Source organism: Talpa occidentalis, unplaced genomic scaffold (genome assembly GCF_014898055.3).
Source record: "Talpa occidentalis isolate TD23 unplaced genomic scaffold, MPIMG_talOcc4v2.1, whole genome shotgun sequence".
Classification (NCBI taxonomy): Eukaryota; Metazoa; Chordata; class Mammalia; order Eulipotyphla; family Talpidae; genus Talpa; species Talpa occidentalis.
In genome coordinates, this window is record NW_026555331.1 from 129,985,661 (window position 1) to 130,008,407 (window position 22,747).

Below are 22,747 nucleotides of genomic sequence, written 5' to 3' on the forward strand. Positions count from 1 at the left end.
AGCAGTGGAGATAATTGTCATCACTTTGCATCTGCTCTGAAGACCTCACAGATTAAATGTGCCCTTGTCTGATTCCAGTTACTGTAGTCTTTGAATGACACAGAAAATTGTAGAAAATTAACAGATTGAAAACAGCAGCCTCATTTGAGACCATTCTTTATTGTGAATGCATTTTTTATTTTCATTATAATTCTCTCTACCCAATTTAAATCTCTTGACATCATTCCTAATTCAATGAAGAGTTCATACTGTTCTTATTGTTGCTATTATTTTACTGTCTCTCTTTGTGGTTGCTTTGATTTAACCTTATGCATTATATAAATCTTGATGCTATTCTCAGTGCTTTTTACAGCAGATCTTAAAGGTAGAACCCAAATCTTTTATGAAATTATATCCAACAATAATAATCATGGAAATTCCCAGTTTTATTTGTACTAAGTTTTTACCCAGCTAAGGCTGAACTTTTGAATATACTTAATTTAATTCATCTTGTATTTACCAAATACCTACTACATGCATATAATATTTCTATTCATTTCATATGCAGTAGATAGATAACAGCATTTATGATTTTATCTCATAACAATGTTCAGTTTTATTTAGGAAAATGGAAATTACCTTATCTTAGCATCTTTTGGGCTCAAACTACCCACTTTCACTTGATATTTAGGTATCTAATTTGTGGCTGAACTCAACAAACATGTAGGCTGACATGGAAGAACAAGGTACCATGGGATTAATATCACTTTGACTTCTCTTTTCTTATGGTGATTTTTATTTTTGAATAATAAAAATATTATAAAAGTATATTGTCTACGTTTATCTTTACCCTCAATCACTTTCTATTCCATAATCTCATTCCTACCAAGTATGAAGGAAAAAGAAGGTTAAAAAACAGGGTATTCACATTTTCTTACAGTAGAGGAAATTATTTAAAAATTCCCATTATCTCAATAATAATAAATTAACTATTGCTTTAATAAAGAAAGGTGCATCTATTAATTTTCATGAAGTCTTATAACACAGAGTTTTTGCTGAATCTTAAGTGAAATACAAGATGGCTAGCAAAGTCCCATGCACACTGGTAAAGACCATTTAATGGCATTGCTTGTCTAAGAAAAATCATTGAAAAAGCAAAAAATAAACAGAAAATATCACTTAATAAACATTAGTCTGTGTGAAAACTCATAGTGTAGTTTTTTTCCATAAAGAATCACTTGTTTTTTTGATTCAAAGCTGAGGGAGAGATCTAGCCTACCTATGCATGATTTGAATGTGGGTTGGTGATTGTTACAAGGCACGTACTGTTTAATTTTTGAATTTGTACAAAGTGATCTGAGTGCAGAGTCTCACAATTTACAGTGATATTTAATTGTGGACCAAAAGAAAAATATAGTTAATTATATAGTTTCTTAGTCTAGGCACACTTCAGATTGTTTGGCTTAGGTTACCATTTGTGAACATTTCACTTATTTTGCTCTATTTGGAAGCTAAATTGCTATTTTCTTGCAAATACACAGTTTCTGATAAACTCTGCTAATATGTTTACTACATCACCATGTTTCTTGTAGCCGTTTCTTAATTCCACTTAATTTATGAGTTGATGATATGTAAGGAATTTAAAACTTGGCCAATTTCTTCCTATCTTAGGGAAAAAAGATCTCAGGTCGCAGTAGCATTGTGGATTTGAGTTTATGGATGTTTGATAATCTGCCCTATTCTCAAATATCAGATATTCTCAAATATCAAAAATTCTCAAAAATCAGATGCCTTAAGGATAGTTTGGATGGTACATCCTTGCCAAAGTCAAGTTGTAATTCTCTGAGATGCTTTAGTAGTCTCCTGCATAGAAATAGATCTTTAGACAAACTCTGGTTATAGTCAATAGGCTTAATTTATGTAAGATATATTTATATATGTTTATATCCTATATAAGATATATTTAATTTATATGATATATTTTATGTAAAACTTTTTATAAGAATTTCATCTTGAATTCTAAATTAAAGTTCATTATATCACCAGAAACAGTTGAAGTACTAACTAAATAAAGAGAATAAATTTAGAGTAAAGAGAAATAATGGAGATGAAGAAACTCAGGTAGAATTTAAGGATATATCCTAAGACATTTGTAGATCCTCAAATTCTCATAACAACAGAGCAAATAATTTTCCTCACAGAAAGTCATGTAGTTATGGTTAACTATATAATAGTAACTATATTCTTAAGGCCACATATCAATTTTACATGTATTATCTTATTTAATCTCATAATAACTACATGAAGCTAATACTATTTTTAATCTCTATTTTATGGTGGACGAAATTGAGATATAGGAAAGTTAGGTCATATGCCCAAGGTCACATGAATGGCATCCTGGGGGGATCTCACTTCAGGGTCCAACTACTATGAAATTTAATTCAGATCCTCTGTGAGGTCTGCTTATTAAAGAGTAATATAATATTAAGCAATTAAAATAATTAATTTCATTGAAACCTTGTTTTACTGTATGTGATGTTATTTCTGAAGTGATGTTAGCTAAACTCAACTGTAGAAACAGCTCAGTGGCAGGATTGCTGATGATTGAGTTCTGACTCTGGAGTCAGACAGATGTGGTTGTAATCTGGCTCCATTACTTAGTGCGTAACTTTAGACAGGACATTTAACCTTCCTTGTATTCTTAATTTGCACACATGGAAATAACAGTATTAGTATCTACTTCATATAGTAAATTTTGGATTAAATGAAATCACTCAGAAATATCATTAGAGGACAGCCATTTGGAAGTGTGCTCCAGATGAACTGACTTCTCTGTGAGTATTATTGGGCGTCTGGCACAGCTGCATGGAGGTGTGGCTGAAGGTTCAGCTAGGCTTATCCACTAGCTCAGTGACTCACTTTCATACCCAGACCTTTTGGTCCTTGTATTTCAAATACATGCCCCAGAAAAACTGAAATTATTACATGTTAAAGACCTCTGGAGTTACTCTCTAATAATCTCAATCAGGGGAAACTTAATTTGTACTTGACAATATCTAAGCATGTATTAAAACCTAATTCTCCTAGCCAATGCTTATTACATCTTCAAAATTTTTTTGTCACAAAGTTTGTATTTTAGAATAGATTAGCTCTTCAGCTGAGTGGTGAAAATGCCTAAAACAATTTTAAGTCTCTGGTGAACATTTATTTAATAAACTTATTTTATAATTTCCACATATTTGGTAGAGTTGATTGACTTCATATATGCTCCTCACCTCAAGGTAACTTGAGTTTAAGCTCCTTTACAGAAAGCATATAACTAAGACAAAAATTGGTGTTACTTTTGTTTATAATAATATTACTGTCATTATTGATTTTCAGATCCTGGGAAGAGGTTCTGAATCCTTAAGAAGTCTGAGCATTATTTGTGTACACACACACAGAGAGACACACACGTGTGTGTATAATTTTTTTTTTAACATTTATTTATTTATACAAGCTCTGGGTACAGGCAGAAGCACGGGAGGGTGAGAGAATTCATCAGAGCCAAAGCGGGGAACGGAACAGGCAGACCGACGAAATACACTGCTGAGGGGAGCAGCGGGTGTGGCAGGAGAGATCTGCACACCCTGTGGGACCGTTGCTGGTGGCCGGGGATAGAACCGGTGCTTCAGAGGCTGCAGGCAGCCTTGCAGCCCAGCGCTCAACCACTGCGCCACCAGGGGAGACCCATATGTGTATAATTTTTTTAAGGAAAAAAATTTTCAGGGTTAATTGTGTGTAGAATAATATTTTCTTCTATGTGACTAAAAGTCCTGTGACTTTTAGAGCCTTTTGGTTTTTTTGTGAATATCGTTTTTTTCCTTTGAGGATTGTAATAAAGGTGAAATTTGTGGTTTTCTCAGTACATTTACAGGTTTCCTCACTATTCAAAAGTAGCCATTACCATTAATTTTTATGGAATAATTTTTGACTGTGCCCAGATCCAAAACACAACCTATCAAATTATACCAAATAGGAACACTCTACTTTTGGATAATGGGGGAAACCTGTATTTCTCTTATAAAGCTTCAATTGGATGCCACAGTGGCATCCAGTGCTCTTTTTCATTTTTCTAACAAGGTTTAAGCTTTTCTAGTCATAAGCTGTATCTCTTTTTGTAGCTCTGGGCTGAGTGCTGTGACTATTGCATAATAGCTACTTTGGACATGTTTAAGCCACACAGTTCTATGGCAATGAGGTGGCATTCTGGAGGAGTACCTGAGTATAAAAGCCATAAAATAAGTAGCAATGAGGTGGAAGGTGTTAGTGGAGAATGGTGAGAGGGAAGATTGAGGAAAAGATTGGAAGTTGGTTTTAGAAGTCCTCGATGGAACTGAGCATTATTTTTTAAGATTCTTTGTCTCTCACACGGAAACTTATAATCATTCTTTCTATTATCTCAAAAGAAGTAAACTGTTCTGTAGATTTTGGGCACAAAACAAGAGTTATTCCAATATTTATGACATCTTTTTCTTCTGAGCTGCATTCTTGCATGCATGCAGAGAGGTGTGTGTATCTCTGTCAGCAGTTATGGGCAGAGACTACTGTGGACAACTGCAGGTGGAACCAGTGAGCATGTTTATTGTATCAGGTGCTTATTTTTAATTTTTACTGAATTTAATGATGTTGGTAAGTCCTTGACAAATACTCAGGCAGTCTTTAGTACTTCTAAAGAACACTAACATTGCTGATATTACTGGAGAATGGAAATGCCATTTAGAAGCAAATATTTCGTTATGATTTGAATAAGAAATTTATTCCTCTAAGTCACAAATAGACCTGATGTGGGAAAACTTTTACTCTCCGGAGGCCTGGGTTTAATTTCTTGACTTAAAATTTTCATTTTTTCTAGTACTGTTGGCATTTACAACCTTTGTCCATATCACAAAACCATCAGTCAGTCTGGTATTTATGGGGTATATTTCCTAGAGTGATTCCAGACTAAGAGTTTTTGTAGTAAAGATAAGATTATGAAGCAGAACAGCATTGAAGAAATTAACATACCTATAATTTGAAGTGAAACTTTGACATGTGTTCATATTTGACTTCCACATTGCTTATTTTTTAAAAGAAAATTACATGTGCACCCTCAATTTGAAGGCCATAAAAAAGAAATGATAGCATTTCTTTTATATTTCATCACATTCTTCCCCTACTCAGAACATTTTATATGTTATAATTACTTATATCCTCATATTTTAAAGTTTAAGGGATAGTTGAAGAAACTGAATAGATACCACATGTAAGACTCTAATGTTAGTGAGTTTTTTAAAGTTCAGTTCTCTAACAGACACAGAAAAACATTATTTCAAAATGTTTGCAACACCCCCTGCTGGCTATATTGTGGCACTTCCCAAATAAAATAGCCCCTTTAGATACTGCTCAGTAATACTTTGGTACGCATACCATTTCTCTTTGGAGATAATTTTTGTTTGGTAATAATTTCATTTGCATTGCCTTTGCATTGAAGTAAATTTGCTTTGTAATTTGCCAGTTAGTATTTGAACCATGTTTATCATTCCAGGTGGTATAATAATGTATTTGTCAGAGACAAGTTATTTACCATAACCTTTTTACTATTTCAGATGAAATTCAGTGTAGAAGCGGCATCTCCCCAGATGTCCCTGTCTTATTAGAAACAATGTTACCATTATCATCCTTTGTACATAAATCTGTGTGCATATTTATATGCCAACTGCAACCCTTACAATATTAATGGAGCTCTAAGAAAGGCTTGAAAGGCTCTGAGGAGGAATTGTGAGAATGCAATTGTTATAATAGCCATCAGGGCAGAATTTATGGTTGTTTGGCTCACTAGTATGAATCGAGCCATGATCTGGAGTGCTTTAAATGACCTCTCTAAGGAGCTTAGTGCCTGGTGCAAAAAGGAATTTTTTTAAGAACGCATATGCAATATGAAGTAACAACTTTGAATCTTAGAGATTTGATGAAATTCAGAGATGTTGAACTTGCTGAGCAAAGATTGCTTCCTAACTGGAAATTTAAGCTAAGTGATATTTAGAGCCATTGTTGATAAATATCGAGTAAACTATTAACTAGGATCCTGCCCTAATTTAAAGAAAAACTTATCTTCTTTAAATAAAAATACCTATCTTTCCCCTTCATGCACTATTTTAACAAAATTTATTGAGATCAATGATAGTGTTCCCATAGTGATTTATGTTCTCTATTTTCATGCTCTATAACATTTTATGGTTTACTTGTTTGTTTCTTCCACTGAGTTTTCAATTAATGCCCACTGGATGGATGGATGATGGATGGATGAGTAGGTGGAATGGTGGCTTTTGAATGTAACAGGACTGAGAATAGACTCTGGATGAATCACCCATGGCCTTTAATGTTCTCTTGATTTCTGCAATAATTGTTCACTTTTGTGTGTATATGTTGTTGGGTGTGTTTTCTGGCTGACTACACACACACGGAGGTTTTAAGTACTGTTAACTGATTTTATTTTCTAATGAAACATTATTCATCCAAAGAAATGTAATATTCTGAATCATTAGAAAGTCTTAATCATAGGTTGTTTAAAAAGAATTGTAGTTTATTAGTCATACACTTACTCTAACAGTCTTAAAGCTAATGATTGACCTTTTCTAAGTTTAAGTCCTGTGGTCCTAAGTTCCTGTGGTCCTCATATAAGAAAGATGTATAATCTTAGTTGTGCTAGCATTGTATGGTATGGATAACGATGGTATGATTTGTACATATGTCTGCATAGTGATATAAAAGTGCTTTGAAACAATTAATCTTATTAATTTTATTACTGTTCCTTATAGCAATGTAAAAAGCAGATTATTATAAATCATTATTAGCATAGACCCTAATTAAGAGTCTAAGGCTCTTTGCATGTTACACACCAGAGCTTGTGTTTATCTTGTTATATATAAAGTTATAAGGTATATTTTAGAGTAACAGAAAGTACTTTTAATTCTACATATACTTTCTACCATTCATTTTAGAAGTAAATTCATAGAATTTGTTTAGACTTCTAGAAATGTCTACAGAAGTTAGGACCTAGCTGATTTTGGCATGCACCTTGATTTAGCAAATGAGGAAACTTCGGCCCAGAGAGATTAGGGGAAACTTTCCAAAGTCCTGCTGCCTGAGCTATGTTTCTTGATTAAACACCCAGAGTTTTTCCATGTTGCTTCCCCTGTAAAGGATAGAGAATAAAATTATCTTATCAAATGGCCAGGAAGGGCGTTTTCCTGAATTAATTAGCTTGTGGTGTCTCTGAACTTACATGTAACATTTTCATATTTCTCTTTGTTGCAGAATGCAAAGTATGGCGAAATCCACTAAATTTATTTAGAGGTGCTGAATATAATCGGTAAGTATTTTGACAGCTTGGCAAACAAATGGGTCTAGTTCAGAGAGCAAAGACAGCAGCAATTGTTTTTGCTAGTTCATTGAGGGGTCATTGTAACAGACTGTTTAGTATTTCTACTTTTTGATACCATCCTCAAATGTTTTGATTTTTATTTTACAAGTATTTTAGCACTAGAATTGGGATAATATATACAAATATATCATTTAAAATTTTATATTACAATTATTCTTTTCATTATGTATTATGTAATCAAAATATTTTGAAGCTTACCTGGAACATGGTTAAAAAGATGTCACAGAAGTTATGTTGAAATTCAGTTTTGCAGAGTAATTAGGCAAATCAGAATTTTCATAGCTTTGGGGAAATGCATTCATAGTGCTAACTAGGGGTGGTTTAAATTAGCTAATACTGGTAAAATTTTAAGACAGAAATACATGTGGAAATGTTTATATCTTTCCAACTTACATACTTCCTGAAGGGAGAATAGGATTAAAATTATTTTTTAATTCATTGCTAAATCTGTTTTAGTATTAAGTTAATGGTTATATTTCTACTTGTATGCAGCTGAATATTTTTGTTTGCTTTCTTCTCCCAAAAGTGTCTGACTATCTTATTTCCCCTTTGCAGGTACACTTGGGTGACAGGACGAGAACCTCTGACTTACTATGACATGAATCTTTCTGCCCAGGACCACCAGACATTTTTTACTTGTGATTCAGATCATCTGCGTCCCGCAGATGCAAGTATGCAAAATCCTTTGGATATTGCTGAGTGGGAGGGCTTTTTGATTTCAGTACCAAGGTTACGACTCTACCAAAACCCTAATGGGTAAAATATTAAATTGGAAATTGACTAGTTTTACCCAAAATTCTGACACCAAAATATTTTATCATAATGAAGTCTATATATCTAAGTAAGTCCCCTCGTTATAATTTAAAATACATTTTAACAAAATAAGGGGTTGCGATTGTATGGGGAATATAAAAATAAAATAAAAAAATACATTTTAAAATATACCAAAGTTAGATACCAAAGTTAGTATACCAAAGTTAACTGTGATATATTTTGAAAATTATATGTCTTACATGTAGCTAATTAATTAAATCCTTAGTTGGTTGAATGAAAGATCATGCCTCCTTGGTGATATTCTAGTTAGAGATTGAGATCCAAATGATTGATAAATTATTGTGGTGACTTATATGCCTTTTTATATGTTCACTAGCATTGAATGGGGACATGACCATGACTATTAGAATTCTTTTTTGTTTTTTATCCTAGAGAAGACTTTAGAATGCATTTCCTGCTACTTGAGTTCTAAATAATTCTGATACATTTTATATTATCAAAAAAATGAACAAAATCTGTAAAAAAGTAATATGTACTTGCTCTAAAAAACAAACTTAGAAAATATAAAGTTATAAGACAAATTAAATGAAGAGTTGTGACTTTTTTTCAAAGATACCCTTTACCATTGTGGACATTAAATATTCCAAGCATTGATTTTCCCACACTGTACTCACTAACTTCTCTGGTATATTAAAAACTAGGTTTGCAGCAAACTTTGAGAACAAGCACAGAGGTTAAGCAAAAGCCTAAAGTGCTTTTTCTCTCATCCAATTCATTATTCTTCAAATGATTTCAAAATGTTCATAGCAAGAGTTGGGGAAATGACCAATAGCACTTCTGTTGTGTCTAAGTAAAATAGTAAAAATGTCATCTCAATATATATAAAATAATGTTATCTAACAAGTGACATCAGTGAGCTAAAGAAATATTAAATCTCTAAGATAATAGACCATAGATTAGTCTGTAAGATTTAGATCTGTGGTTTTATAAACACAAGAAAGCTTTCAACATTAGTTGAAGAAGAATGGAATAGCAAATTAGAATGTATTTGTATGACTTTAGAGTTTTGAGCTAGTGATTTTCTTGTAAGTGAAATATTCCCCTGTTGCTCAAGCTGAAGGCTATTATTAATTTAGCTATTGTCTTCGTTGTGTTCCTAATTATGCCTAATTATGTGTATTGATTGACTTGCTTTTTTCTCTTTTTTCTAAAATAGTAATGCAGAAAGCCTGGAGAGAGAGAAATCCCCAAGCGAGGATTTCTGCGGCTCATGAAGCCTTAGAGATAAATGAGTAAGTGGGAGAAAATCTTGTTTTTAAAAAGGAATTTCATCCTCTGCTGAATGTGTTCAGTTGCTGATGGTGGGATACTTACATTAATTTATGCATTTAAACTTGAGGGTCATTAATTTATAATTTTTTTAAAAAAGAGATCTGATGTGGAAGTGGTTTTAGTCATTTTAGAAAGTAATTCAGTAGCTTTGCTGTGACTCTAAATTAAATCCTTCAAGGGCTATCCCTAGGATAATGTGAGGATGTAAGATAAGTATAGTTCTTCACATATCTAAAACATTTTGACAAAAAATTTTTTCCAGAAGTAGAATGCTCATCTGTGCCATCACATTTTTCTAGGTAGAACTTCTTCTGCTAGTGGGGGAAACAAAAACATCAATTTAAAAAATTAAACTTTTAAAATATTTCAAGCTTATGATAAAGATAAAGAAGAAATGTCCTCAGTGTTGTTAAACATTCTATGAGTTACCAAGGAAGGCCAGGAAATCTCTTCTGGAAGTCTCAGAAAATGAGAAGGATTCTTAAAGTTGGAGTCATAAGAGCTCAGGGTTGGCAGAGACCTTAAAGGTCATTGAGCTCAACCACCCATCTGGAGCTTGAATCACCTCGACTCTTTCCCTGCCAAGTGGTCATTGTTAAACTATTTTATGATTTTTTTTTTGAAGAAGGTTACAGAATCTTCTTCAGAGATCTTAGAAAAAAGATTCACTTGAGATTTGGAAATCCTGCCATTTTAACCTGTTGATCTATTTGGTTTCGGATTCTGTCATGCAACATTTATTTTCCAGTTTCTTGCCATTTACACTTTTGATATGCCTGCCTTCTGAGTGTCATCCACGTTTCTGATAAAAAATATTGGGTCAGGGGTAGAACCCTGTGACATGACATAAGAAATGACCCTCCAGGTTCATGTCCTCATGAATCTTCATCATTTTGGTATTTTTTAACCAATTACTAAGCCACCCAGGTATACTGTGATTCAGTCCATACTTCTCCATTGCTCTTAAGAATGTCAGTTGTAGCTATGGGTCTTTAATGAATAGTAAAAACTAGAGTAAATGCAGTTAACACAACTGGATTTATTTATTCTTGGTGAAATTAAGCTAGCTTAGTTGTTGTTCATGATTTTCTTTTTTAAAATGCTTGGAGATCATCCCTTTAATAATCTATTAGCCTATCTTTCCAAAACATTGCTCTGTAGTCTGGGAAGTCTGCTTTCCTCCCCTTTTTGAACATTTCTACTTCATTTGTCATCTCATCTGTTAGTACTTCTCTCCATTCTTAGTGATTCCTTAACTTTCTACAGAAAGTAGTTCCATGGCCTCCCTACAAGGTCTGTTGACTTCCTGGGATTTGCTTATTCCAGTATAGCAATTCATTTAGAATAAATCAGTTGTCTGCTATCTTACATCTTTTTTTTTAAACCCACTTTAGAGTTTAATTCTCCTTTTTTCAGTCTGGTGATCATTCTCCTTAATGGAGAAGCCAGGAACAAAATAAGAGAGAATTTTTGCATTCTCTTTATTATCTGCTGCTACTAATTATAAACTTTCCTTGTTTTGATGTTGTTGTATTTGTTTTTTTGCTTCCTTATTTTTGGTGATGATTTTATGATGGGGTGGTAAATGGCCTTAAACATAATTTAAAAATAGGGAATAGATGGTTGTCTTTAGCATTTTGTTTTGTTTTGTCTTTATTTTGTTTTGCAAGCCTCAGCTAATTTGTAGCCTTAGCTTTCCTGACATTATTCTTATAAGCTCATTTCACTCTCTTACAATCCTTCATTACATGGCCTTGTTCCATCTTTTTTTACATGTCCTTTAAAACTCTCACCTTGTGAGAGATCTCTGTGCAGCCATATCGGTTACTTAAGTGTCACTCCTCTTTACTTCCTGAGAGGATCATTTGTGATTACAGTTACAGTTGGACATTTGGAAGCTGCCCAACCCACTTACACCATTTTTTCCTTCTGAGTCTCATGCCATTAACTCATGCCTCTTTTCTCTGAATTTTTGAAGTCCGACTGACCTTCTTTGTTACCCTAAACTCCAAAATGACATAGTAACTCTCTCTGAATGTTCCTATCAATTTTCATTTCACCAACTATTTTTTTCTTCTTGGTCAGAATTAGGTCCAGAGTTGAAGTTCCCCTAATTGCTTCCTCTACCATCTGGGAGATAAAATTGTTACCAAAGTAAGTCAAGAACCTGTCGGGCGCCCTACTTTTAACCAAATGAGACTTCTTCTAGCAGATATCTGGATGGTTGACACCCCCATCACCACACTTTCTTGCTTCTGTATGTGTATTGTGTTGTGACAAGGATGTATCATCTATATCTTCCATTGAGCTGAGCAGTCTGTTCTGTACTCCCCAACCATTAGCACTTCTATTGCTCTTTCCTTCCTCCTTCACTCACAAGCTGTTAGCATGTTTCTACCCCAGACTCATGAGTTTCCACATGGATGTATGTTTTCTTGGTCAGTACTGCTACTCTGCCTCTCCACCTAAGAATAATACTTGATATATAAATAAAGCTAGCATATTAGGTCCAACCTGTCTTGAATTCCCAGCCCACCAACTATAATCTTGTAAGTGATTCCACTAATACTGTATCTACCACTTAGTATGATAATCATGATTTTCACCTCATTACCCTTGTCCCATATTTATATATTGGCGTCTGCAGCCTTAAGTATTGCTTCCTGATGCCTGTCCCAGGTAGTTCTCCAGTGAATCATGGGGCAATGCAGCATCGTTATTGTTGTTGCCAAGTCATACCTACTGCCCTCCATAGTAATTGATTTTACATTTTTGTTTTCTGGGTATTTTTCTCCCTGCCTCACCACCTTTATTATAAAGCCTCACTGGTTAATTCTGTCTAAAATTAGAGGGATGGACTAAATTATTTATAAGATCCCTTCTCAAGGCTAAGGTGAATGAGTAACCCCAAATCTCACATGAGCAGATTTCTTTTCCTAGCTTTCTGTTACAGTTGATGAATAGTAGAAGTAACATTTGGTTTCACTTTCTGTTTATTTTCTCTCCTGTGGTCAGATAAGTAGGGACATGACCACAAAGGAGGCAGTGGAGAAGGAAGAAGGCACAGGGATCTGTGCAGACTAGGACCTGTGTGGTCTGCTCTGGCTTTACCACTTCCCTTGTACATTCCCTTTCTTTGGTAGTGTGTGTTCCTTAAATGATTTGGAAGGTTTAAGTTTCTAAGAATTCCGCTCCTTTGTAGTCACCTTTCTGGTTTCCTACTTCAGAGGGTTGTTGGAAGGATTAAATGAGATGATATATGTTAAGTGCCTGGTACAGTGCTTAATAGTTACTAAACAAGTAATGTTTCCTCTACCATCTGGGAGATAAAATTGTTAGCACTGTTAAGTCCAGAACCTGTTGGTGTCCTACTTCTAACCAAATGAGATTTCTTCTAGCAGATATCTGGATGGCTGATGCTCCCATCTATTTATTATTGCTAAAGGCATGATATTTAACTCTTGTTAGCTACTGAAGCTAAATAATATTTTGAGCTCTTCAGAAATGACACTACTGTATGTTCTTCTAGTGTTCTTCTCTGACGTAGAAAATCAGTGCTATTTGTAATGAGATATTGAAGCACTGCTTTTTTCTATGAGTAACTTACTTGATTTAGTGAATTTTTTATTCTGAAAAAGTACTTAGCTTAAAGAGAATCTGTGTTTAGTAAATAGAAAGTCAACTTACATAGAGCCTCTAACTTTGTGTTAGAAGGAGATTTTTAATAAGAGTTATTATCATCGCTATCATTACTTGACATTTAATGAGCATGTATCACATGCTGGCTACTGTACTGAGCACTTTTATATGCATCACTTTACTTAACCTTCACAACAACATTGTGAACAAATAGATTCCATGTTGTGTTCTCTACCAGGGAGGCAGAGTAATAACTTGCCCCAAAGTGACACTAATAAGGGGCAGAGTTCATGTCATGAACCTCATGCTTCTAACATCACACACCCTACCTCTCAAGCTAAAATACGATGTTTCTTTTGTACCATTATTTTGTGTCTACAACCACAAACAGAGGTGCATGAACAGGTTGGCTACTCTGCATGTTTTGGCATAACTCCTTGCCCTTCTGCATGCACTCCTGCAGCTATTCTGATGTCCTTGGATTTATAATTGATGGTGGCTATTATCTGAATGGACAGGTGTGCAACTGCTTATATTCTCTTGGCTGAAGAGGAAGCAACAACCATTGCTGAAGCAGAAAAGCTGTTTAAGCAGGCCCTGAAGGCTGGAGATGGCTGTTATCGACGTTCTCAGCAGCTGCAGCATCATGGATCCCAGTATGAAGCCCAGCATAGTAAGGTTTCCTCTAGGTTGACATGTCGGGGGATCGGATTTGCAGCATGATTTAACAGAGTAAATTTTTAGGCTAGTTCAAAAGGGTTCTCCAAGATGAGAATTGACTTTGTCTTTCTCTGTTTTTATTTTTTTCTTTCCCGTGAAGCCATAGTGCATAATTTACATATAGTTTCATTATTGGTCACATTGATGGTTAGATTCTCTTTCTTGCCCATAGATTACTAGCTCCAGAAACAAATGGATAATAACCTCGAATGGGAACCATTTTTTCACCCTAGAATTCTTACATATTTCTGTTTATCAGTTGCTTCTCTGCCTCATAGCTTTAAATCCTAATTGGGAAACAGGATTGTAAATGTCAAAGGTTTTATTTGATGGGTCTTATACAGCATCAGTTGAAAAAGGACAATTAAGAATATAAAAGTTATTAGTGACTGTCTCAGTATTTAACAAACATGAATGTAGTCTTCCAGAAAGAAAGAGTTCCTAATTATTTATCTTTATTTTATTTAACATAATGATTTTTATTTCATTTCTGATAACACTTTAAAAAGAGACCTTTAACTTCATACTAACCTGAGGGACAGTGAGACTTTGGGGGAATGATATAAAAAAAAGACAATAGAATCATTTCTGGAATTCCCTAAGCCTCTGGACTTGTCGGTTTGTTGGTTGTTTAAACAGAAATTTAGTGGTTCTTGTGGGAGGGAATGTTTTCATAGTAAAACCAAACTTCCAGTTGTTTTTAAGGTGGAATTTCTCTCACCTCATTTCTCCCTCCTGCATCTTGGAGTAGGAGTGTATCTCCTTAATATTTGGGACTGTGTAACTAAATTTTCATGTTAAACTGGAGTTGGTACAGAAATTGAGTGCATTAGTTCCTGTGACTAAAGTGCAGTGAGATCTTTGCATCATAGCCAAAGTGTACATGAACATTTCCACAGGTCCCCTGCATATACAGGCTTTTATTTTTACTTTACAGTGACTATATATGTTAATCAAGTCTCTAATAACATCTATAACTTGATTGTTTGGCAAAAAAAAAGAGTAAATAAAATTTGAAGACCTGTGTAGTTACTGTCTGTTTTTGTAAATTGAGGATTGATACATAATTGCCTAACTTGTAATACAACTTAAATATTTTTCTCTGTTTCTTTTTTTCTGTAAATTAAATGCTTTCAACCTATTGCCTACATCTATCCAAAAAATATAATCACATCTTTAAAATAATTTGTAGGTACTTGGCAAATTTTCAGCACACATCTTGTTCTCATTGTTTAAAATTTGAAATGTTAGGACTTTGGTCTTAACATCTTTTAATAGCTGCATATTATACATGTACTTAATCTATAACAGGTGTGTCTTTTTTTTTTTTAAACATGGTGATTTTATTGAGGATTAAGCACATGCATGTTCTCACTGGCCTGGAAACATATCCAAAAAGACAAATAATTAAATAACAGATTAAGATGAGAAGTTGTTAATGTACTTTTTAAAAGCCATTTTAGTGACTATTGTTATAACTATTTAGCTTGTCAATGCTTTCTCTAACACCAGGGTAGTTTTTCATTTTGTTGCATACTCTATTGTCATATCTGGAATGTGTTATATTGCCATCTAAAATCAACTGCTTTGGGGACCTGGAGATGATTATGATGTCACTAGTGTTAGGGAAGGAATAATATAAAACAGAAGTTCAAGATGAGGCTTCTCCGGACTTAATGTCAAGAAGGAAAAAAAATAGTTCATCAGGATGCAACCTGAGATTCACCTCTTTGCATCTTTACTAAAAGCATGCACATTTGAAGAATGTGGAATTCTTGCTTGTAAACTGCATACAACATGTGTATGTTCATTTCCCCAGCACTTTGTGGCAGATGATTTTATTTATCAAATATTCAACAACATAACTCAAAAGCATGGTTTAGGTAATAAGTCACATGATTTGACCTTTGGAGGTCTAAGTATTTGACTTTACTCTGTGTGTATTCTTGTGTTATCAAGGTTGTCAGCGCTCCTGGCTATCAGGAAAAGCCTAAAGTGTCTGTTCTCTCTAAAGTTTTCCTTTAAGAGCTTGGCAAATGGGCCTCTGTACTTCTTGCTGCTCATCTGAAAGCTCTTGTATTTTTTAAAATTTTGGTGTTTTATATCTCCCTCTTCAGGACGAGACACCAATGTCTTGGTCTACATCAAAAGAAGGCTAGCAATGTGTGCCAGAAGACTCGGGAGGACAAGGGAAGCAGTGAAAATGATGAGAGATGTGAGTTGGAATTTGTGTTTGGGAACAGTGGCGGTGCCCTTGATGTAGAGGAGAAGGACTCCATTGAAGGACCACAGCAGAGAGCACTGGTGACGGTGTGGTAGTCCTTTGGGTACTGGAGCCAGATTGTCTGGGGTTCAGCTTTCACTCCCAACTTAACTAGATGAGTGATCTTGGGCAAGTTACCCAGCTTCTCTGTGCCCTAATTTTCCATCTGTAAAATGGGGATAATGATAATTTCTAACATGAACAATTACTACTTAGGATTGTTGCAAAGATAAGTGAGCTAATACATGCAAATAACTTAGTAGAGTGACTGGCATATTAAATAAATCTCAATAGATGTCCTTTTTTTTAAACCTGTGGGGCTAAGCCAGAAGCCAAGAATCGGATCAACCATTTCAGCTGACTGATTTTTTCTGTGGGTAATTATTAATGACTTTTTCTTGGTGTCGTTATTAGGAAAATTTTAATAAACTGTATATCAAATTGCTACCCTCAAATTTAATAACATTATGATCTGATCTTATATTCATTTCAAGCATTTTCCTAGATTCTTGAGTCAGGATATTTTAGTAGTAATAGTCAACATAAAAAGAGAGGAATGTAAGTGAGAGTTTTAAAACAAAAGAGAATCAGGGGAAGTTATTGTGATGTAATTTTAAATCAAACCACTGGTTTTAGCAGAAACCAGTTGAGGAACTTTTACTTTCACATTTTTTTAAAAATAAGAAATACTCTCCATAAAGAAACTGAACTCGCTGTGAATTATATTTATAAGCCATTTTTTTAAACAATCTCAGAAAACCTTTATCAGCTTTTCAATCTTCTGTTTTCTCCCTGAATTAGAGACATAGGTAACTGCCATTATAAAAACAAAAGAACCAAGGGACAAAGAACAGTGACCCAATCTCAGCTTTTGGGTTTGAGAATGGGACTGTGTAAACCCGGTTGAACTTTTCTCAGTTTGCTTCTGGAAGGGCAGTTCTTCATGTGAATTCCCACTTACCCTTTGGAGGCAGGGAGCTGCCCTCCAGGCCCATTCATGTTTGATTCCTATAATTTATAGCATAATGTGAAGGCCCAACTGAGACCCATGCATGAGTTCTGGCTGCTCCATTAAATAGCAGTGTAGTCGTCAGACCCAAGGAAAGGAATAAGAGGAGGAAGACTCCAAGATAATTCTATTTGACTGAAGGTGACTGATGCTCCTGAGACAAAGCCACTGCTGAGGGATCCCCAGGATTAAATTCTTTTGGTTTAAAGAAGAATTTGAAGAATGTTTGTTATATAAGTGCTAATTCTAAAAAAGGGAGATTTTTGCAGAGACATGAACTTGGCTCTCAAATTTTTTTAAACTTGCAGAATTCCACCCTTTGATATAATGACGAAATTCTACCAGTCCCTTTGGCTCTGAAAGAATAGAAAAATTTATGAAGGATGGGCCACTTTTTTATCTTAACCTCACCCAGCCACCTTCATACTTTAACATGGTCTTTTATATTTATTGCTTCTTCTTCTTAATCTTGATTAGCCCGGGGTAGTTATATGTAAAGGAATTGATTTTGGGAATTTTCTTTATCATATGCTTAAGCAACTTCATAGGAAAAACAAACTCAGATAATTTTAATTCTGCTTTTTTCTGTCATTATTTTTCTGATAATCATTATTTATTGTTGGTGTGTTGTGTGTGTGTAATCTCACATGGTTGACACCATTACATCTATACTATGGTTTGGTTTTTTGTAGAGTTATATTATATTTACAATTCCATTTATTGTTCTAGACCAAATATAATCTTGGGCTTTCCATTCATCTTCCATATATTGAGAATAGTGATTCTTACCTAAAGAGGCAATTGCAGGAGCAATGTAGAGAAGTTAAATGAGATAATGTGAAGACACCTGACATACAGTAGACATACAATTCCCACCCCCGTTTTTTTCCCATTATATAAGTATGCCTTAATTTGCTTGCTCATTTCCCTAATTGGCATTTGGGGATATTTCTTATTTATTTTTCTTAATTGAATTAGTCAAACAATCTCTTGTTTTCTCTTCGTATGTATACATGCACATGTACACACATAAGCATCTATGTATGTATATGTGTGTATGTGTTTGGGTGCTTTTCTTTAAAAATCCATTGTATTATTACAATACCAATACACACTGCCTTTTAACTAAGGTTATTGGGGTTATAGAGAATTGAGTAGATGTGAGGCCTGCTGTTGTGAAGGACACGGTCAAACATGGTGATGTGTTTTGAAGAGAAATGCAATTCTCTTCCCTTTAGAAACTCCTTGTCTGATTCCTGGTACCCCAAATGGAGGGGGAGAGGTCGAGGAACCCTCTTACTGTTAAAGCTGCAGCTGGTCCTAGCTTTGGAGGAGACAGTTATTGGTGGGGCCTGGCTCCTCTCAGGTCACAGGTCATGCACACACGGGGATTTCACTGAGGGATTCACTCCTTTCACAACAAGCACATAAACCATCTTGCTGGAAAGCTTCCTCTGATAAAATAGCACACTGGATTCCAGGCAGCCTGCTGATAAAGCGTTTAGGCAGGAGGATCTAATTTTTCATTAAGACACATCCTCTCCCCATATGTATTGGTTGAAACTTTCCTAGAGAAGATTTTAAAGTGGAAATAGAAATGCTAGAATGCATTCTATATAGAATGTAGACTCTTTAAAACACTCTAAACACTTCTCTGAAAACCCCTTCAGGTAGGAAAAATTGTTAATGGGTGAGATACCCTGAAAGAGAATAAAAGGGAATGCCAGGAAGACCAGCTGTAGATGATTATGTATCTCATAAAATATTGACAGTGTAAGTAGAATATTGATGAGGTAAGAATACATACGCTCTCTAGTATTAAGATTCATGGTTGTTGTTGTTTTTTAAAGCAACACATTAATTATTTTGAATTTGCAGATCCTTTTTTTCAAAAGCTTACTTTAATTAACTTCATTTTTTCAATCAAGAACACGCTAACACCTTAATGTTGAAGGAATATTTTGGCAGTTGGTAGAGCTAAAAGAACATGCTGGCTTTTGAACTTTGTTGTAGGGTGTTATTCAAAATGGAAAAAATGGAATTTTCTGCTTCATTTAAAGAGAAATCTTTTTGCTTATTCTTATTTTTGGTAACTTTGCCTCTAACATATGACACAACTTCTTAATTTCTTTAACTTTTACTATTTAGTGAGCCTCAGGTTTTTCCTCTTTCTCTGGCCCTATTTGAGATTTGGAGTAGAATTTATGGGGCTGACTGGTCTGACTCCCTCGCTATACCTGGTCAGAACTGGTGTAAATAAACTGGTGTGGATGGGATTGTTTGCCTGTAAGAACTCAAAGCACCTCTTGCTCCAGGTTTTTGCTGTTGAGTGAGGTTTCTCAATCTCAGGACTATTGATATTGGGAACCACATAAGTCTCTGTTGTGAGGCTCTACTGTGCATTATAGGACATAAGCAGTAGCCTTGGCCTCCACCCACTAGATACCAGTAGCACCTGCCCGTTTGTCTTTCCCTGGGGTGACAACCAAAAATGTCTTCAGACATTGCTAAATATAAGGGTGGGGGCAAAAGTATTCCCCACTAAGAACCACTGGCCCAGAGAATCCTTGAGTGAGTAGATCTGTTTCAAGGTAAACATTAACTTTTTAGTCACTCTGCTTGTATGAGCTTCCTCTGCTCTGGAGCTTCCCTAGAACTGATTAGTGCCTACTGGAACCTTGATCTGGGACCAAGCTGTTTGGGGGCTTGCTTTGTCTTAGATAGGACTCCCTGAAGAGTATCCCAGGGTAACAAAGAGTAAAAGAATTTGAAGATTTTGGTGGGATCCTGCTTGGAGAGATTAGTAAAAGAGATGAGAATGTGAAGGCCTGATGTGGGAAAGTGGTTTTTCTTGTTTCTTGTGCATGTTTCCAGTCATTGCCTGCCCCTCTTCCATGAAATCTACAGGTCTTTTCCAAGTCAACCACAGGCGTTCAGACTTTATTTCCTGTTTGTTTGCTTACTCTCTCTCTTCCTCTCCTTCCCTTCTCTCCATCTCCTCCTTTCTCTCTCCCCCTCCCATCTCTCTCCTCCCTTCCCTTACCTTCTTCACCATTCTCTCTCTCCCCCCACACTAGTACTTGAAATATCCTATTCCCTCATTTCACACATCATTATAACCTCTTGAAACATTTTATTTACTTGGTATTAGGAAACCATGCTCTCTTAGTTATAAAATCTCACAGTATCCTTTATTGGGCTCTCCTTGTCTTCCTTACTTTGAAGTGAATTTGAAGTATACCTTGACCAGTCCTGAGCCCTCTTTTCTATCTAGAAGCCTGTGTGGCCACATTCAGTTTTTTTTTTTTTTAAAAGATTTATTTATTTATTTATACAAGCACTGGGTACAGTCAGAAGCCCTGGAGGGTGAGAGAATTCACCAGAGCCAGAGTGGGGAGCAGAACAGGCAGACTGATGAAACACACTGCTGAGGGGAACAGCGGGTGTGGCAGGAGAGGTCTGTCACACCATGTGAGACCCTCGCCGCTGGCCGGGATCGAACCAGCGCTGCGGATGCTGTGGGCAGCTTTGCAGCCCAGCGCTCAACCGCTGCACCACCAGGGAGGCCCCAGTTTTTTTTTTTTAAAGATTTATTTATTTATGCATACAGGAGCTAGGGTACAGCCCAGATATGTGGGGGTGGGGAGTGAGAGGATTCACCAGAGACAGAGTGGGGAACAGAACAGGCAGACTGACTAAAATACACTGCTGAGGGGAACGGCGAGTGAGACAGGAGTGGTCTGCTTCGTCATGTGGTTTCTCCCTGGATGGCCGGGGATCAAACTCATGCTGTGGAGGCTGTGGATGAATGTGGTGAGTGAGGATGAGTGCAGTGCTTAACCCCTTGCGCCATCAGGGAGGCCTGCATTCAATTTTAAATATCATCTAAATGCTGATATATATTTCTCTAGCATATGCTACCCTTTCTTGCTGGCAGTCCTTGGCTTTCCTTGAGTTGTGGGTGCAAAAGTAAAGTCTCTTCCTCTGTGTTCACATGGCATTCTGCCTGTGTATCTGTATGTCGAGATGTAAATGTCTCTTTTTAATAAGGGCACTAGTCATATTGGATTTAGAATTGAGTGTATGACCTCATCTTAATTTGATAGCATCTGCAAAGATTCAATTCCCAAATACAGTCACTTAAACAGGTACTAAGGGTGAATGCTCAGCATATCTTTTTGGAAGACACAATTCAATCCACAGTACCAATTCATATTGTAAATACAAGCCATATTTTTAAAAACAAAATGTAGATACTACATATAAACTTATTCTTTCTAAAACTTCACTACTTATAAAAGGTCAACTGGAGGCACGTTTTATATGCCTTTGACCATGATAAACCTATTTTTCTCTGAGTCTGTGATGATAACTGCTAACCAACTTTCATGTGTTCTTAGTCATGGCTCTTTATAAAATATAGTCAGAGAAAACTAGTTACCTCATCCCTGGCATGTAGCCTTCCTACATTTTCAGCATCTTCTCTATAATTCCCAACTGAGAACTGGAGAGTTTTTAGTTTTTGTTATCAATAAGTTACACAATGAGTATTACTATGTGCCAAACATTTTGCTAAGAACTTTGAATACACCATTTCATTTAATTCTCATATACCATGGATGTCCTATTGTACCACAAGAATAATTTGTTTTCATTGTAACAAGTCAAAAAATAAAGAAAATGTAATATCCCTTCCACTCCTTCAGTACTGCCTTACTGAAATAACTAACATCCCAGGATATGTATCTTTCTTTCTTTTTTTTTTTTTAGGTTTTTGCTTTTTTTTTTTTTTTTTTTAAAGATTTATTTATTTATTTATACAAGCACTGGGTACAGTCAGAACCACGGGTTGGGAGGGTGAGAGAATTCACCAGAGCCAGAGGGGAGAGCAGAGCAGGCAGAGTGACGAGTACACTGCTGAGGGGAGCAGCGGGCATGGCAGGAGAGGTCTGTGCGCCATGTGGGACCCTCGCCCAGTGGCCGGGGATCGAACTGGCGCTGCAGAACTTCGCAGCCCAGCGCTCAACCGCTGCGCCACCAGGGAGGCCCAGGATATGTATCTTTCTATCCTCTTTTCTTTGAAACACATACCTGGCCATGTGAGGATTTTGAGCAGAGTTGATTTGTAGCTTAATTATGAGACAATTAAATTTCATGGGGATGGTCAACTTCTGAGCATGTCCTGTTGGGGACAGTCCCTCACTGAAGAAAATTTGCAAGTTTTGAGTTAATATGGTGCATATTCTTTGACCTCTTTTTTCATGATTATTTTGTCCTTATTCCTAATTTTTAATCTCAAAGCACTTATTCTTGTGACTTTCATTAGGAAGCCTGGCTAAATGAACAGAGAGAGAGAGGTCTTTTGAGCTGAATCTTAAAAGCATACAAAAATCTGTTAAATTTCACTAGATTTTGAGTTTCTTGAGTACTGATATAATACCTGTTTTTCTCGTCTTTCCCAACACACTGCGCAGTGTCTTGTAGAGACAGTCAACAACATATTTGAATCAGTGAATCAAAACTATGGAATACAAATTCCCAGTAGTGCTTTGTACTTGTGACCTTT

At 35.7% G+C, this 22,747-nt stretch overlaps 1 protein-coding gene across 11 annotated transcripts in view; it reads left to right on the top strand.

Annotated features, from left to right (window-relative positions):
* Positions 1-22,747, top strand: part of ST7 (suppression of tumorigenicity 7) — a 222,700-nt gene that overhangs the window by 129,875 nt on the left and 70,078 nt on the right. For 7 of the 11 annotated variants that reach the window (XM_054692580.1, XM_054692589.1, XM_054692583.1 and 4 more), the window contains exons 4-9: positions 7,318-7,372; positions 8,000-8,115; positions 9,435-9,510; positions 11,636-11,704; positions 13,708-13,862; positions 16,027-16,124. In XM_054692580.1, the coding sequence (XP_054548555.1) occupies positions 7,318-7,372; positions 8,000-8,115; positions 9,435-9,510; positions 11,636-11,704; positions 13,708-13,862; positions 16,027-16,124 (569 nt within the window). The remainder of the gene's footprint in view (positions 1-7,317; positions 7,373-7,999; positions 8,116-9,434; positions 9,511-11,635; positions 11,705-13,707; positions 13,863-16,026; positions 16,125-22,747) is intronic. The other 4 variants (XM_054692582.1, XM_054692590.1, XM_054692587.1 and 1 more) reach the window with 1 other exon arrangement.